The sequence below is a fragment of the Gavialis gangeticus genome, unplaced genomic scaffold (assembly GCF_001723915.1).
Source record: "Gavialis gangeticus isolate Ggan-Ray unplaced genomic scaffold, GavGan_comp1, whole genome shotgun sequence".
NCBI classification, from domain to species: Eukaryota; Metazoa; Chordata; order Crocodylia; family Gavialidae; genus Gavialis; species Gavialis gangeticus.
The window spans coordinates 2,800,517-2,819,675 of NW_017728995.1; the positions used below are offsets into that span (position 1 = coordinate 2,800,517).

Consider the following 19,159-nt stretch of genomic DNA (forward strand, 5'->3'; position numbering starts at 1 on the left):
CCCTCCAGTAGGGGAAGGGGATGAGGAGGGGCCTTTGGGGGAAGCAGAGAGCTGTGTGGCCCAGCTGGCAGCATCAAGGCTGCTGCCCTTGCTTGCAGGGGTGGAGCAGCCTGGAGATGCTGCAGGGCTGGGAGGAGCAAGGGGCTGCAGGTCAGGAGTCGGGGGCACCAGGAGTGTGGGGGACTGTGGGTGGGGAGCATGGGGTGTAGACAGTGCCAGAGGGCTGCAGATCAAGAGCGAGGGGCATCAGCAGGCATGGTGGGGGTGAACTATGGATTGGGAGTGAAGGACACCAGCATGGTCTGGGGGGTGGGGTTCTGTGGGTCAGGAGTGAGGAGCTGGGGAGTCTGTGACTTGGGAGTGAGGGGCAGGGCACAGGCATATCACTGCCCTCCACAATCATATTACCTCTTTCTCCCTGACAGGTGTCTTCTTTTTTGAAACTGGAAGTATTGTAGGTTATTTCAACCGACAAAATTCAATGCATGGACTGTGAGGCCAAGTTATTATGTATGAAACTCAAGCCCTCTGGGTTCCCTAGCTTAGTGTAGACATAAGTGTATTCCTGTCTGTCATTAATATATGCAATAGCTAAAATATCTTGAATGTATAATTGATCATTGTGGGATCAAACTGAATTTTTTACAGTTCCCAGTATTTTGAGTGCTTTATTGTCACTGCATTAACACTGTGATTTTTGTGTTTGGCTTTAAATTTATGTGCTTGTGTCTGTATCTTCACATGGTATATGCACTTTTCTATAGATCAGCACTGTCAGATGCATACACAAATATCAGTGATTAGAAATTCACTAGTGGTGAATAACCCTGTGCTGGTATGCATGTACAGGGTTATGTTTTGAAATTGTGTCCCTACCTGGATATAATAATGCTCTTGGTTGGAATTATTTATTTTCTTTATTGGGATTGTACAAGTGTAACTGATGGAGTGTAGTAACTACTCTGTCAGTGATATGCAAGACAGACAAGAATCCCACTTGCACTCTCTCACCCATGCTGATTTTTCAGGGCTTATAAGATTAAAACACAGAAAGAAAATGATCTTACTATTCAGGGAAGAAGATATGGCTCAGAATACAGTATAGAGCCTGGTGTTCAAAGGTGCTGAGTACCCCAAAATCTCCCCCAAACCAGTAGGAACTCCTGGCTTTCATCAGCTTTGCAAATCAGACTTACAGCCAGCAGAGGTAGAGAGTTAGAAGTATGCTTGTTTTTCATGATCATGTTTAGAACATTAGTACAGAATTATGCTCTAAGGCTAGGGACAGACATTACACATAAACTAGTTTAAGTGATTAGAAACTGGTTTAAACCTGTAACAGAACAGATGTTCAGTGCACATAAACCAGTTTTGAGATAAACCTGGTTGAATGTAGTATCAGACTTAACTGATTTGGCTCAAACCAGTTTATGCAATGTCTGTCTCAGACCCCTTCCTGGTTTAAGTTAAAACAGACTCCCCCAGTATTCCAGCATGCTCTCCGGGCTGGTCTTTCTGCTCCACAGCAGAGCTGGCCCCTCCCCTCTGCTCCCTGGCTGCAGCTTGGGCAGAAACTGCAGGCGTCTGCCTGGCTTCCTCCTGCTCCCCCCTCCTCTCCTCACCACTCCCTGCTAAGCAGGGATATCCCCCTCCCTCTGCCTTACACAGACACGTCTCAGCATTAGCCAGCACACCACATGCTGGCTACCGTCTGTGCTGTGGGAGACTGGACAAAGGTAGACAGCACAGTGGCTTAGGGCTCTTTGGAACTAAGCAACAGGTAGCTGGTAATGTCCCTCCATTCCTGCTGCTTAAGAAGAGCTTGAACTAATGGAGAGAGGCTTTTTCTGATGGCGTGATAAATGCTGATAACAGAGCTGATAAATGCTGTAATCAATTGAGAGGGGGTGGGGGCCCTCCTTAATCAGAGTATGCTGCTGGGGCCTGGCCATGCCCCCCTCTGCTCAGTGCTGTAGAAGGGAAGGGAGGGCTACTCTAGTAACCCCCTGGCTTCTAGCCTGAGTTGCTGGAGACATGTGCCTGAAGTTCTGGGATGTCTATCTGTATGGTTGCAAACTGATTTGCAAATTTGATTAGACTAACCTGCAAAGATTGAATCAATTCAGGCTTTTTGAATGTCTGTCTCTAGCCTTGGTAGAGGCCAACCTTTGTTGCACATGTATGAACAATTAAGCCCTGTACCCTCCCCAAAGGCCACTACATTCACCTTCCCCTGCCTGATCTGCTGCTCTTCTTTCTGCTTCCTGAAAGGCAAAATTATTCTTTTTATAATTCCCTTACACTCCCTCCCCCCTGTCTATTTCTTCCATGTGGTGCATTTTGTTATGAGTCTATTATGTGAGCCCTCAAGAATAGGACGTTTTTACTTATCATAGAATCATAGAAAATTAGGGTCCCTATAGTGCAGGACTGGGACTCCCAACTTCTACTCCTCTTCCATTCTTGTGAACTATTATATAGCCTTCCTTCTCACAGAGCGTGTCTACACATGTATTTACACTGGCTTAAATTTACTGTACAGTAAGCAGGAGTAGGCCAGTGTCTACATGTGCAGGCATTAAAGCATGTTAACATTGTGTATGCCCTGATTTAGAACTAAAGTTAGTCCCAAGTAAGTCCACACACAGAGTGTTACTGTGCAGTCAGGCATCTACACATGTATTACTGCTTAGTAACTAATCACATATAAATTTGATACCTGCATGATGCAGGTACCCAATTTACACTCAAGTCAGCGTAGTAGTGTGTAGACTCATGCTTGTACTGTGCAGTAATTTCAGTTACTGCACAGTAAATCCACACCTGTAGATGAGCCTATACTGACCGCTTCTGACTTGCTCTGGATTGCAGTAAAATGGCTCATGAAGTTTGATGAGGTCCTTTCAGCAATCAAAGCAGCGGCTTTGTAGGAACCCAGTGGATTTCCTTTAGATTCTGTGAGCACCTAAAAATGTTTTGCCTCTGCTTCAACTGCCTTTCCCTGAATTGGTTTGATTACAGAAGGGGAACTAATACTATTACAGTGTCATTTGTTAGTTAAAAGTTACACAAGTTCAATTTTTTTCCAGATAAGTTATTAGTTTGTGTATTCTTGTATTGTTTTTGTATAGTACAAGTTTATGTGGAGCAACTCCCCACAGTTTATTTAGCCAGTGAAATCAGAAGGGTTTAGCGCCAATTGACAAGTAGTGTTCAGTCTAGTTTGTTATGCTTGCAAGGATCCTATAATGTAGAAAAATAAACAAACTGACATTGCTGAGACTTGGACAAATGAAGCATTAAAAGTTAAATATTTATTGTGTGGTGCATTCTTTCAGGCTGGTTTATAAATAATCTTTGTACATACATGTTTTTGTCCAGTGTTTCCAATGATATATTTTGGTTTCTTATTTGCCAAGCAATTCAGTCTTTTCATGGAAAATATAAAACACATGCATACACACAGCACCTGGTCAATTGCAAAGACAGTTTGATGTTAGGTTGGAAGAGAGCTTTATATGCATTTACTAGCCGTTCTACCCAGATATCAAAACGAGGACTCTGGGCTAAATTTTGCTGTCAGTTGTACGGGTAGAGCAACTTTTTATTCAGTGGAGTTACTTCAGGTTTATACCAGTATATAACAGCACAGAGTTGTTTTAAACAGTGGTTGCCAACCTTTTTCAAATGTGGGTTAGACATAGGCTACCATTCCCTCTGGCTGTGCCAGGGAACACAGGCTGCATCGAGGAAGAGCGGCCTTCCACATGGGCTGGGGCAGGTGATGGGCACGCCATTAACAAAACTGAGACCGGCTCAAGCAGCTGGGGAATCAGCACACCCTTAGTAAAATGCAGACTGGATTGAACCTTCATGGGCCAGATCCAATCCCTTTGTGGGCCATAGGTTGCTGGCCCAGTTGACATATTCTTGGTTGGGCTTCTGCATGTAGTTAGGTTTTCCTCATAGCATGTGTAGATTGTATGAGATCTTCATATTGTTAACTGGTTTCTTAAGTTGCTTACCAAAGAAAAACTGTACCTTCATTTGCATACCTCTCAGTGTGATATTATCAACTCTTTTCCAGTCGGCTTCACATTTTAGTCAAAATATATCAAGGGATGGAGCGTTTTTTACTTCTTTCTGAATCTCTGGGTAGACAGCCTTATTAGTTTTATCAAAAAGGAATGATTGTTCTTTGTGCTCTTTTCTGCTCTTACCCCTCATAGACTCTACAGCCTTTAGCAGAGCTGCTCCAGATGCACATCAGGGTAGATAAGAGAATCTGCCTGTGAACTTAAAGAATGATTTGATGTGAGGATGTCTTGAGTCACCCACTAAAATTTCTTTCTCTTTCCATATACACATTTTAAATGTGCACATCTGAGAGCATTTGACATGATTGTTGTCAGACATTTTTCTTACATGGCACTGTGGGAGCACAGAGGGGTGACCCTGCAAAGGGGAGATTGAGTCAAAGTTCAGTGGAAGCACTGTCTCATGTCACATACAAGAGTTTCTCCCAAGTTCTGTGAAAAAATCTAGTGGGGGCTGACAGATTAAATCCATCTCAGTGAACAGTTTACTAGCTGAATGGGTTAAGATTCTAGATGTATGTTCTGTATTCCTTAGGTAGAACTTTTATTTGCCTTAATAGCAGAAATATACCACTGTCATGGTCTAACAGGTAGTCTGAAACAGCAAGTTTACAATATAAAGTCATTGTGATGTACTGAATAGTATAAATATGAAAGAGTCTCTTCTTTTTTTTTTCTAGCCAATGTTTTCAGTTGCACCAAGCTTAGCCACCAATGCATCAGCAGCCTTTAATCCCTACCTGGGACCTGTCTCCCCGGGCTTGGTCCCAGCAGAGATCCTGCCGACTGCACCGATGCTGGTTGCAGGGAACCCAGGTGTCCCAGTTCCTGCAGCTGCAGCTGCTGCTGCACAGAAATTAATGAGGACAGACAGGCTGGAGGTAGGAAGTCATATGCATTATTGATTATTATTATTAATATTGTTTTAGTCCTGAATCTGAAATTTGTTTCTTGTGAAGGAAGATAACAGCACGTAAGTAAATCATAACTCAAGTTCAACATCGTGATTAAAGCTTAAAGACAGGGCTTGACTTGGCTGTTATTTAATCAATGTACTTATGTGTTTGTCCAACTTCCTGCCTAATACAAGAGGAGCAAGAGGTGCCATTAAAATCCTTTTAACATATGTGATACCAGTAGTAGCAGCTAGGATGAGAGATGGATGCCTACGGATAGACAGTCACCATTTAATATAATGGTACATTAGCTACCTGGATAAAAGATCAACTTCAGCTTCTCTCATTTCCATTTGAGGCATATGTTGCTTGAGTTTCCTCAGAGACCTTCTATTTGTTGTTTATCTTCTTTTGCTACAGCCCTAACAAATGTTAGTCCTCTTTAGCTGTTATTCTCTGTTGCTCTGAATCTTTTCTTATCTAAAATGCCTGACAGTGTTTTCATCACCTTATCACGTCTGTGGCAATGTGGGCTCAGAGCCAGCACTATGCTGCGGATTGTCAAAATGTGTTTCAGTGTGGCTTTCCACTTAACTGTAGTTATAAGAATTGTTTGCAAGCTTGCGTTTATGAAACCAAAATGCATAGACTTGATGTTTAAACTGAAAAATTAGGAAGTATTAGCAGCACAGTTTGTTTTGATGGTTTGTTTCCTACTCTTCAGCTAGAATGAGCCTCCTCTAAAAAATCAAAATTTGCACATTGCCAGCATACCATTGATATGTCAGAGCCTCCCTTGGGTCCGATGGTAATGACAAGAAATGAGTTTTTTTAACAGCAATTTCTATATTATTTTACTATAAAAAAATAAGCCTGTAACTCCCAAAGAGCCCAATCTCATAAACCCTTATTTGCATGATAGACCCAGTGCCTCAAACCAAAACAAAAAAATTAAGGGCCAACTTCTCTAAATTAATTTACATCAATTTTGTACCAGTCCTTTAAATTAGCCTACTCAGAAAAAAGAAGTGAGGTAAAAATCACTGCTATTTCAGATATTTTAAAGTAAAATAATTTGTAATTTCACTGCTTTTCTGCCCATTTCTAGACCTAAATCCAGAAGTGTTCTGTCTTCTTATAATGAAAAATAATTCTCTTTCCCTTTATTTCTAATACCAGGCTGCAACTTCGAGGTTCCTAGTGTTGTGAGTAACTCTTCTAAGGGTATCTCTACATGTGCAATTAATTTAAAGCAATAAGCTCCAGCACACATTGTACCGGAATTTATTGCTCCTGGGTACTGCCTTTATATGTGATCCTGGACTGCAGGACATTGAGCTGGGTCGGAGCAGCCTGGCTGACAAGGAGCCCCAGAAATCAGCCTGTCAGCTTGGGGCTGCTCCGACCCGGCTCAGTGTGCCGCAGAGAGGCTGACTGGGGCACAAGGGTGCTTCAGCGTGGAGGCTAGCTAGCAGCCACCTCCACACTGAAGCACCCTCATGTCCCAGCCTGCCCCATCAGTGTCTTCTACATGTACGTTGCTACGCACTAAAAACTCCTTCCCAGGACAGCACTTGTATTTACAAGTACCAACCTATGGCAGAGTTTATTAGGTTACTGCAGCCTAATAGGGCTGCATTTGTAAATGCCGAGACATTTATTGCAGAGCTAATTAGTCAGCTCCGCAGTAGATGTCTCGTATAGATGCACTGTAAGAGTTTACATCACAGGCAGCAGATGAAACAGATGAAATTTGGAGCTAAGGTACGTGGCTGGTTAAAGTGGAGAATTTGGCCCAAAGGAGATTTATGATATCTTTCTCTAAAGACCTTAGCAAAATAACAAGCATCTCTTTCCTGGAAGGGCTTCTCCTAGGACACACAGAGGCAATGACTGCTGCCTAAACTTAACGGCGTTTTTTTTTTAATTAAAAAAAAGCACCCAAAAGCATCTGAAACCAAGAAACTTAAAACATGTCTAAGTGGTTTGCTTTGCACTCAGACGAAAAAAAAGTTACAGCCAAGTTACAAGTCCCTGAAAATAAGTTTTAAGACTGAAGAGATTTCTGGGTTTGTTTGGTTTTTGTTTTGTTTTGTGGGGTTTTTTGATTGCTTCCTGATATAAAATTGGCATTGCCTGAAAAATCCTCCTGGATTGGTCTTCACTCCACCATAAGGAAATAGTCTCATTACAATAAACAAGAGCACAGTTGCTGTTTCTTTGGTAAAAGGAATGCTTTTTGAAGTAGCATCATCCTATGGATAACACTTCTCAGAAGCTCTCTAGTTATCATAGCTTAAAATGAAGTGAATAGGAAATCTCTCATTTTTCAGCAACATCCCATCCACACATCCCATGGTGCCAGGCCAAAGAATCCTACACTGAACCAGGAACCAGCAGACTTCATGATGTTTACCCCTGGCCCTGTGCTCAGCCTTTCTGTCATCCCATTTCATTTCCTGCCATCAGAGCTCAGAAGAAAAATCACCCATCCCTTTCCTCAGTTCTGCTTTCTGCCTCCTCATGAAAACTTCCCTCTAGCTTTGTTGCCTGTTGTAACAGTAAGGGCCTCATTCAGCAAAGTATTTAGGGCACTTACGCATACACACATGTGGGGAGCCTGCTCTGACACGCTGGAGCATGTAAATTGATGCACTCTGGCAACCTTGCATGTCATGTGTATCAGCGGTGCAGTACATCTCTGTGCTGGGAAAATGGCAGCAGAGCGCTTTGAAATAAAACACATTTGATGCGCTTTAGTTCAAAGCACTACGCTGCCATTTTCTCAGTGTGGGGATGCGCTGCGCCACTGATACATGTGACATGTGGACACTTTTAATTAGCATGGCTCGCTAATTAAAAACACCAGGCGCTGCGTCAGGAACAAATGTAAAAATGCCCTTAGTTCTTATAAGATCCTTTACTCTAAGTCCTTTCCAACATAAGTGAAATTAGGCTGAAACTGAAAGAGTGGTGGCACACAAGGGTGGCACCTGTTTAACTGTTTTTTAAACTGGTATTATATCCTTGGGTAGACAAGCCCCTAGTTTATGTGTCTGTATTTAATCATCCCAGAGGGATGTAGTATTAGGAGTCTTTGTTCTGTCTGTTTGCTGTAAGGATTGGATCAGGGGAGGGAAATGACTGTGAACCGAGCCAGTATATTGATCGGAATGACAAGACAGTGGAGGAGAAATGACTGGAGAGGGTTTTTATTATTATTATCTATTTTTCTAGACTAATGAGGCAATTTTGATGTGCCACAATTTGTTTTGTTGGATGCAGGGAACCTTCTATACAAACGGAACTGTAGTTATGCTTTGTGTTAAATGGAAAATGCCTCACTAGTAAATTTCCCTTGCTGCTAGTTTGCAAACTGTCTGTTCCCTAGTTAACCTAATTTCAAAAGGATTTGTTGGGATATTTTAGGCCAGTGTTTTTTCTTTATGTCTTTATTTTTTTTCTTTCTTGCTTTGCCCGGAGGTTTGCACACTGAATAGTTTTGTTTTGTTGCAGTGGTGCTTGACAGGATATCCAAGTTCACTCATTGCATCTCTCTACAATTGTATACTGAACTTTTGTTCTCTCTTTTACAATAAGAGCAACTATTTTTCAGAAAACTGATTCATTTTTCCCATAGTGAATGAATTCACATATAGCAATTAAGGACTTGGAAATGGTGTTTTAAACCTTTTTTTTGTTTTTAATTTTAGAATATCGAGATTTGGGATATTAATATATTTTCTGTTTAGAAGTGCATTGGCTAGAAAATATACCTTGCTTTAAAACATACCACCTATAAATGGACTTTATCTTTACTATCACTTAAATGTTTGCAGTGATGTGGAAATGGAGCTGAATATGGCTTCTCTCTCTAACTCCAGAGTTCATTGTCTAGTTAAGCAAATTGTGAGGCTATCAGTAGCTGAATTTGAAAATGCCTTGTTTTGTTTAGAATTTTAAAAATGTATATTAAAAAATGAAATGCTCCACTATTAAATTGCTTTAACATGTTCCTGAAGATGCTTAAATGAGGGTTGTTCTAGAACTAGAAGCTTTTATTGTTTTCACTACATTTATAAAAGTAAATTAAAAGGAACCTTAAGAAGAGTAGATATAGAATGTGAGTACGACAGGCAAAATCAATAGGAGTTATTGAATCAATGTTAATGGCCTCATAATAAAATCGATAGTTCTTACTTGGAATTGAAACAGTTTTTTTGGTTTTGGATGTTGCGTTTGGTTAAGATAAGTATGTAGATATTTGGTTGTGTAGCAAGATTTAACCAGACTGTAGAATCTGGATATCAGGATGGAGAGTTCATGAGATGAGACATTTCCAAGAGATATCTGATATTTAATAGTACCAATTTAGCTAAATTGTGATTTTGTTTTACGGTTCCTGCTGCTAACAGAAGTCAGGAAGGAGAAAAGAGCATAGTAAGGAAAGGATTGAAGAAAGAATTTGACTTTCAAAATAATTTAAAAAACACAGTTCAGTTTGTGCCATTTTCTGTCTGATCCAAATGTGATTGATCAGCTGAATTCTGTATACTTCATACTTGAGCTCACTTTTCTTATCTGATAAAGAGACAGTTTCCTTGTAGATACAGTGATTTTTGCCAGAAATATGTAACCCAGAAATCATTTTAGGTTCTCATGAGTAACTGGGAGATCTATTAAAGTTGCACCAGCGAAAAAAGTATTGTTTTATGTATATGCAAAATGTACTGTCAGTTGGTAAAGTCAGGATTAAATGCAAAGAAGCCAACAAACGGCATAAATTTCCCTAGTTCAGTAGTGATTTAAGTTCGTATTTACCTTGCCAAACAGTATCACCCATTTTTAGACAACTCTAGCTACCTGTTTTTGGCATAGCATACCAGAGGCTTGCAACCCAACTTCTGATGGTACAACCTGAAAAGTAAACCAGACCCAGAGTCTATAATGAGTTTAATACATCAGTCTCAAAGCATTATTAAAATAGCCTAAATGATGAATAGATGACAATCCTGGAGTGATGCTGGCATGCAACCTCAAATTTTGTAGATGAAATAGAATGCTGCTTTTAAAAGTGCTGAAATGCTCCTTCAAATAGAACATCTAACTTTAGCCTATATCCCTTAATTTTCTGGCTTTGCAAAGGATGATATTAGTTACAGGGTAAAGTATCCACTCACTTTTCTGCTAACTTGTGAGGAAATCAGAAAAGACAAGAAACATTTAGGTTTGCAGATCTGTAAGAGTAGCAGACCATGTATCATACTTCCTGACACGTTCTCATCAAGCTGCATATCAAGTATATGTCAAATTATCGCATGCCCCTTGGCAAAAATTAACATATTGTAAAACAGTAGTTTTAGATATACAGGAAAGTATGAAAAATTCTTCTGACTTTGGTTAAAACCTGTTGTATTCAAAATGGTTAAAATGACTAGCAGCATTACAGTTGTTACATCTCACTTTCAGTCACTAGTGTTATTTGGACAGTTCTCTTTTGGCTTTCAAACACACTGAATTTCCATCCATTCTCTTTCATAAACGTTCCATCCAAATTATATGCTTCCTTCTGAAGCTTTCTGTTTCATGGGGAGCTGAGCTGAAGAAATATAAAGTGCATTTCCCTTTAGTTCTCTCCACTTCTACAGTGTGAGTGTAAGTTGTAGGGAACAGGGCCTTGCTTCTTGATGCTTCTTGTGGAAATATTAATGTTCCAAATGCATTTACATTTAAAAGGAAATACCATCTATTTCTTAGGGGGAAATGGGGTTGTGTGAATTTACTTGCTTTTTTTTTTCTAAAGTCTTTTGGAAGTAGTATGTAAAACTTATTGCTTTGATTGATTTTGGTCATGATTTGCAATGAACTGCAGTTAAAACTACAGGTTGAAAAAAGCCCAACATCTTGTTACATTTAAATATGAGGAATTACCTGCCTAGAGAAGTCTCTGTACTTATTGGGGTCTCTAAATTCAGTGGGAATTTTTTTAGGTTCTGAAAGTCCATGGAATTCTTCATATTTGCAGCAGCTAGTGAATTGGGTAGTTCCTTTGGACCAAAAAGAATATCTGGATTCTTTAAATATTTCTTAAATAGTGTGTTTCAGTTGTGCAACACAAGTATACATATATCTTCAATATAGTTTGGATGTATTTTTCCCTTCAAAATACTCTACCTACTCATAATCTTAGAGAAAGATAAAAAGGGGTTAGTTGAGAAAAATCTGTACAAATGATCTACCATGACAGAGGTTTAGAAAAAACAGGCTCTTTAATTGCATGTTTAGGATTGCCCTCTTGTGGTAGAAAGAGGGAACAGCTGAGTGTCTTGTAAAGGGCTCTTACTGATGCTTGTGGCTGAGGTACCTCTACATAGATGCATTAAACGATAAAGGTAATAAGCATGTAGTTGCTTTGAAGTTTAAAATGTAGCTTGTAGAACTGATGTCAGGGAATTAGGGTAGTCATCTTGTTACAGACTTCATTGGTTTATTAAGCTCTCATTAGAAATGTGTTTTTTAATGAAAGACAGGACAATCATTTTTAACCTCTGCTTAGTTTTAACTACTTCTTCAAAACAATTATACACTTATGAATTGTTACAATTTATAGTCAGTTGCTGAAACCAGTGGATTTAGACTCTGTGATCCTGATTCACCCTTACACTAATACTCTTGTACATCACACTGGGCTTGTCTACATGTATGCTTTACTGCGCAGTAGCCTAGTCTACTGAGCATTAAAGTGGCACATAAAAAACTGCTAATATGCCAGTGTGCAGTAGAATAGGCTTTTCCTCATTTAGTGTCATCTAAAAAGTGTGTGCTTGCGCTACCACACATTAGTGCAGCCTAATGTGCATTTATTTGGTACCTCATGCTGGAGGTACTAAATTTAGCGTGCATTAGTAAAAGCACATTAATTTATCTGTAGATGCTCTCTTTGATAGTGTACAGGGACCCTTAAAGTGAGTAGAAACTGCCAAACTTTAAGGCTTCTTTTTGTAGTCCTTCTCTGGCACTATAAATGGGCCTTAGAGTCTTTAAGGATCAGGCCCAATTTTTCTGAAATGTTTACCTGATAATGCTAACAGTGTCTTACGATTGCCTGTCCCAAACCAACAGTGTAAGTGCTACCAAACCAAATTAACATTTAAAAAAAAATGACATTGCAGGTATGTCGAGAGTATCAACGTGGCAATTGTAACAGAGGAGAAAATGATTGCCGGTTTGCTCATCCTGCCGACAGTGCAATGATCGATACCAATGACAACACAGTTACTGTCTGTATGGATTATATCAAAGGGAGATGCTCACGGGAAAAGTGCAAATACTTTCACCCTCCTGCACATCTGCAAGCCAAGATCAAGGCTGCCCAGTACCAGGTCAACCAAGCTGCAGCTGCCCAAGCAGCAGCGACTGCAGCTGCCATGGTGAGTCCAGAAACCCTACTTTAAAATTTAACATGTTGAGGACTGAAAGTGATTATTTTTTTATTAACTATTCTTGCTGAAGATATGTTTGTTCAGGTATCCCAGTCGCTATAATGAGCTTTCACAGCATGTGATACCAGATCTGCTCTTAAGTAGTTTCAGGCTATTGAAATATTTTACTAATTTTGGCTGCTGATGTATACAGTATGGATATATACACATATATGTGTACGTATGTGTGTACATATATATAGTCTAAATCTGTTTCTGTTTGTACATGTATATTTATATCTATCTAGATAGATATAAACATGTGTGTATATGTTACCTTTTTTAAAATTTATCTACCTATATTATCGTTAATAGTATTTCTGGTTTTACATGAAACTTAATTTGGTCCTCTTTTTTAATATTTGTGTAGTATTTTGCACCATGGGCAATATGCTTCAAAATTCCTTAATAGTAAGGTCTGGAACTACTTAGGAGCAGGTTTTCAAGCAAACAGACTGTAACACTACTTAAGGGTTTTAATCATTTACTGTTTCATTCATCTTACTTCTTATTATGGTATAATGAATAATTGCACAACTGGGAATGCTTGAACATGACAATTACATGGAGTAGGAACTGCAGTACATTTGAAGATATTAGACACAAACACAAATGCAGGCTATTTGCTCAGATGTAGTCTTAAGGTAAATTTTTAATGTGATCCAATAGCTGATTTTAACAGGTCCAGTTTTGTAACTTGCTTAGCTGTTAATGTCCTATATTTACATAACTACATGATTTGACCATTAAAATACTACTTCATGTAAAACATTGTTTTGTGATATCCATAGTAGAGTTTAATAAACATGAGAGAGGCCTTTTTCTGTGTTTATGGATACTTGAGCAAAAATACAGAAGGCAGACTCTCCTTCTCTCTCCTTTCACTCTTCTTTCTGTTAGAGTATCTTGTTTGTAATTAACTACATAGAGGTTGTATCCTCACAATAACAACTCAGTAGTGCCTTTATTGTGCATGCTTAGTCTTGTTATTCGTTGTATATGGCATTCCGATGATTTGTTTTTTATTTGTTTTTTCTCACCTACCCAAAAATGCACTGCTGCCCCCATGATGCACCTCTGCTTGCTGTTTATGTTAATGCGCTTGAACCCCACTGGCCCATTGCCATCATGTGCTCGCTGCCTGCTAATTAAGACTCAGTCGGCTGTCAAATCACTGAAGCGACCCCTCGAGGCAACCTTTGACCTGGTACTATGACCTTTCACCTTTTAGCTTGGCATGTAGCTTTATTGTAGATACAAGTTTTTATTAATTTGTATAAGTAAATATTCCTTTTTCAGTTTTAAAGTATTTAAATACAATGGAAAACTGAGTGTGGTTTTCTGGTACAATGAGAAGGAAAGACTGTCATATACATATAAATGTATGTGCCAAATGCAAGTTGTTAAAAGTGCAGCAGCCCACATTCAGTTTAACCAGCTTGTAGAATGTTCTAAATGAAGTACTGAGGACATTAAAATTGTATTTATTACTGTATATTTATGGATCTGTTTGGTTGGCATGGCTTAGTGATATCCTTATGTAGATTTAACATTTGTAATGCAATGTTAAAGTACCAGCATGCTGTGGTACATTTTTGCATGTCTAGTTAGACTTTGGGAAATGTGGGTATAATTTTTAATATTATCTTACCTGTTTCATTCACTCTGTAAGATTATTAACATTGCTTTTATTTGTCAATCCTCATGGAGCTAGCAGTGCAGCTTTTTTTTTTTCCAATATTCTTGCTTCTTACTGAAAACATGAAGCTTTTTAAAAAGAAATACTTTGGCAAATTATTATAATATAGAGCTCCAACAAGTTTACCTGAACTACTGTATTGTTAGGCTAAAATAGTGCTTCCTTTTAAAGCTTTTACCTTGCCTTTTTATTTGGTAGTTAAGTCTGCTTTGCTGCTTGCTTGCTCATGGATAAACATGGTGCTGCCTGATTTGTTTTTTTGGCCTTCTACTGATTTTTCTTTTTCCTTTTTTACCCCTTCCTCCCTGTCTCCTTCTTCCCCTTCCTCCCCCCTTCTTTCCTTCCCCTGGACTTTGTTTTATACTTATCTGCTGTTCAGGGAATTCCTCAAGCTGTACTTCCCCCATTACCAAAGAGGCCTGCGCTTGAAAAAACCAATGGTGCCACCGCAGTCTTTAATACTGGTATTTTCCAGTACCAACAAGCTCTTGCCAACATGCAGTTACAGCAGCATACAGCCTTCCTCCCTCCGGGTAAGCATTTCTTTGGATTTTTTTGTATAACTAAGTGTGCCATAAAAATAAGTATTACAACAAATGTGTAAAGGTGTCTGTCTGGATAGTCACTGATACATGTATAGGTATTGTGAGGTGAGGTAAGGTAGTCTAGTTGTGTTGCTTGGTGAGTGGGGTATCTAACTGTTAGAATGCTGCTCCTATGAATGCTTCTCTTGGAAGCTGGGTGGGTGTTTTCCAATCTAATAAGAAAATCAGTAGCTTGGGCACACATGTGCTATCATTTCAAAACGGAATTTGAAATCTGCTCTCTTTTTTCTCTTTTCCCTAATTAATACCTTATTACACATCTGTTAAGCTGTGCTGTATGTTTATTTTTTGCTGTAAGACCCCTTTGCCTTAATTTACTTGGGAATAGATCTCCAGAGAGATTTTTCTCAACGGTTTGGTTTTTGTTTGCTGATCAGAAACTACAGAGTTAAGTAGTCTTAGCTCTAAACTAATAATGAAACACATATCAAAGAGTGAACCTGAAAAAAGTCAATCCTACACCTAGTTGGTTTCAGTGTATGAAAGATAGAGAGCTACTTGCCTTCAGTCAAGTATGCTGAAGTGATATGATAAAAAAATGGTAGTTATTATACAGCCCACATCTGCATTTAGTACTTACCCGAAAATGTCACTGAAGTGAGACTTTTGTATAAATAAAGACTACAGGATTTGGTTTATATCAGCCTCTTAAAAAAAACATATATCCAGGTTGTTTGATACAATAAAGATTTCATTCAGAATATTCATTTGTCAACACACCTGAGAGAGGTAGTTTATGTGCATAAATTTTAAATTAAAATTACTTAGTCATTTTTTTATAATACACACATAAAAAACTAGGAGATGACTCATTTATTATCTTTTCTGCTCATAGAACTCATGACAGTCTGTAATTAACTAGTGAATCATGTAAATATATAATGCAGACTTATCATCTAAGCATATATAATACCAGATTATCACATATTACAGAAATTAGTGGGAATTGATTATCAGAACAGAAAAACCGGTTCCTAAGGAAATGTTGGCATGTGTTCCAGTTATCACTATGATCCATGTTAGCCACTTCATTTGAAGTGGTATGATCTAAAACTACAGATCATAAAAACTACATATCTATATCTAGTTTGTATTTGAAGGTATTAGACATGAATGCATTTCCTTCTGTGCCTGATATCACTACTCTCAAGGATATTTTGCTGCTAAGTGAAGCCTACCCCTTAAACCAGAAGTGGTGCTGCTACTTCTGTACAGTACATGTGGGCTAAGAATCTTGGAGACAGGCTAATGGGCAATATCACTGAGCAGTGAACCTGCTTAAAAAAATAAGGCCACCTATACACATGCAATTACCGTGATTAATCGAGTATGCTGAAGTATGGTAATTACTGCGCTCCAGCCGACACCAGCGTCTCAGGTATTAGTGACTGCACACTGAAAAACCACAGCTGGGGTGCTCTAACTGCCATTTTTCAATGCAACTGCCATTTTTCAGTGCAAGGACACTGATAAACAAGATGCTCTGGGCGCCTTAATTAAAGTGCCTCTCCCTCCCCCCCTGCACACCCAGCATGTGTATAAATGCCCTACATGTAGTAACCCTGCTACCAGCACAGGAAACAGCCTGTGCTGAAGTGCTTGAAGGCACTGCTACTGAGCACAATACGTTCAGCATGTGGATAGGCCTTTATTGAGGCCAAATCCATGTTGAAGTCAACGTGAGTGCTGCCTATTACAACATCATGGCTCATTCAAATATCATTGGGTACATCTACATGTGCGCTTTACTGCAGAGTAGATTAATTCATTCCACAGTATAGCATCACAGTCTACATGTGAACTGGTTTTAGGGTGCAGTAAACTTATTAACTTTGCTGTAGGATAGTACTATCAGGAACTATCATCTTACAACAGAGTACTGAGTACAGAGTACAGAGTACTGTGCTGAGACGTGTGTGTATATAGTGACTAGGGGTATAAATTGGCACCCAGTGAGACTTTGGACACTGATGGGTTGCTTACATGGAACACTGTAGTACTGAGTACGGATACCCAAGCTAGTTCAGTACAGCTGAAATACAGCTGTATCAGCATGGGGTTCCATCCAGGCTAATTAGCCATGCCAGAAAAATCCAGACTGCACATCATACCAGTGCAGTTGTGCTGGTTGTGATACCTGAAGTTGCTTGTTCAGATCTGAGCTGGGTATCTCTGGGCTGGGTTGACATTTTTTTAAACTTAAATTTTAAATTGTTCAATTCAAAACAACATTTCATTTTGAAAAGTACTCTTATTTTAGTTAATGAAAAGTGAGCTTTAAAAAACTAGAAAACATCTTTTTTCCAATTTTTTTGGTTGACCGAAAGCATAGAACATTTCACTTGGGTTTACCTGGAATGGTTGTCTTTTCGTAATTACTTGTAAACCAAAGAAATCAGTTATTCACCTGGCTCCACTCCCAGCACAGTTGTAAAATATATTGAATTGAGTCTCTCAGGTACTCCAAATGGATTACTTGCAAGCCAAATACTTGCTTGTTTAAATTTGCTCAATCCAGGATCAAATCCACGGTTAGTCTGAACTGTTTTTCTGAACTGTTTGAAACATGAAAATTCTTTGGACTGTGAAATGGTTGAAAAACACTTTCCACTGATACAATTTTGTGCTCCCACTCTGCTCCCACTCTGCCACTGCTTTGGGGAACTGTTCCCAGAACTGTGGAATGGGTGCCCAAAAGACACTGCAACTGAAATGGCTTAGAACAGCCCTAGTGTGGATATGGAGCAAAACTGCAACAATTCAGAACAAAAGTCAGCATATCAGATATGGATGCACTACACAGTTTGGGCTAGATCTACAAAAGGATGTTTGTGTTTTAATCCCACTTGACTTTCTTTCTTTCTTTCTTTCTTTCTTTCTTTCTTTCTTTCTGTGCCTAAGTGATCCTTAAACTTCAGTTTGTGCTAATCTCGCGGGTTTTTAAAATCCCTAGATGCCTCAGTTTTGACAAACGAAACTCTCTCTGAGCACATAAAGGTTGTATCAGGGCCCACCAGGAACCTCCTCAGTATTGACAGCAATGAGCAGCTAAGCAGTAGGCTGCCTATACACGTGCTTGGGGTGGGGGGGGTGTTTTAATTAAAGCAGTTCCTAGACAGCCACTTGAATTAAAATCAATCACCGTCATATGTATTCAGCCTCTGCACATTTTAAAATGGCCACAGGATGCTTTTTCTAAAGCTCATTCGATGAGGTTTAGATAAAGCACCCCCACAGCCATTTTAAAACCCACCAGGGCTTAATGGTGAGGCGATGTTGGAGTGTTCTAATTAGAATGTGAATGAGCATATGTATAGGCAGCCACAGTTTATTCCTAAACTCTGTTGGATCTGCCCTGTTCAGTTAATGCATCTTCTTTGCCCTCTTACCCTTAAGACTGAGTAAGAAGTCATTAAAAGGAAAACCTAACTCCAATTATTAATAAACCTAATGTTCAACAGGTAAAGTGTATAATAAGGTCCTAGCTGTTTGCCTGTCTGTCTTTCCTGGGAGGCAGCCTCAGAACCACTCCTAAAAGATTGAGCTCCAGCAAAAACTACCAATTTGTACCTTAATTTGGGGTGGAAGGACTTTGTCTCTCTTGTTGGAGCTTTTCCACTTTGCACAGGATAATGAAAGAACTATTGGGATAGATACAAAGAGTGTGAGAGTAAATATAACTCTCTAGTCTAATGGCCATAGCCCTTACCTGAGAGAATGGACCCCAATAACCATCTAAGTCTAAGTAATTACTGCTACTAAATCTTTTATCCAGCGACTGTTTAATGTAACATATGTAATCATTTGTTAGAACAGACACAGGAATCCAGGTCTGACTTCAGAATAATATGGTAAATTACTAGGCCTGTGCAAAGCAGCTAATATTCGCTTCAGATTTGGCTGATTCAGGGGACAGTGATTTGATTTGGTGATTCAAATCGCTGTCCCAAATCAAATCAGCCAAATCTGATTTGGAGATTTGGCCACCTCTGAATCGGCCCTATCCCCCGCCCGCTCTCCCAGCCCTGTCAATGGCTTCCCTGCCCGGCCCCAGCTTCCAGCTCTTGGAAAAAAGAAGCCTGGCACTCACCAGCTGCTTCCAGGCAGGGATGTGCTCTGTGCTGTGCCCCACTGCCTCATGCTGTGTGGGGGCCTCTGTCATGAGCCCATCCCCTGCCCTCATCCCCTGCCCTCTCTCCTGGCCCATTCTCCCAGCTCTTAAAAAAAAAGAAAGCCCCCACTCACCAGCTGCTGCCAGGCAGGGGGTGATCCTCGCTTCCCCCGCTGCCCCACACTGAGTGGGGGGCCTGCCCACTCTCCCAGCCCCTGCCATGGTTGCCCCACTGGCCCCCACCTCTTGGTTCTTTAAAAAAAAAAAAAA

General features: G+C 39.7%; 1 protein-coding gene across 17 annotated transcripts in view; it reads left to right on the top strand.

Moving 5' to 3' along the window:
* Positions 1-19,159, top strand: part of MBNL1 (muscleblind like splicing regulator 1) — a 227,492-nt gene that overhangs the window by 185,625 nt on the left and 22,708 nt on the right. For 13 of the 17 annotated variants that reach the window (XM_019503152.1, XM_019503166.1, XM_019503157.1 and 10 more), the window contains 4 exons: positions 4,778-4,978; positions 12,166-12,423; positions 13,628-13,681; positions 14,553-14,706. In XM_019503152.1, coding sequence (XP_019358697.1) covers positions 4,778-4,978; positions 12,166-12,423; positions 13,628-13,681; positions 14,553-14,706 — 667 coding nt within the window. The remainder of the gene's footprint in view (positions 1-4,777; positions 4,979-12,165; positions 12,424-13,627; positions 13,682-14,552; positions 14,707-19,159) is intronic. The other 4 variants (XM_019503154.1, XM_019503156.1, XM_019503161.1 and 1 more) reach the window with 1 other exon arrangement.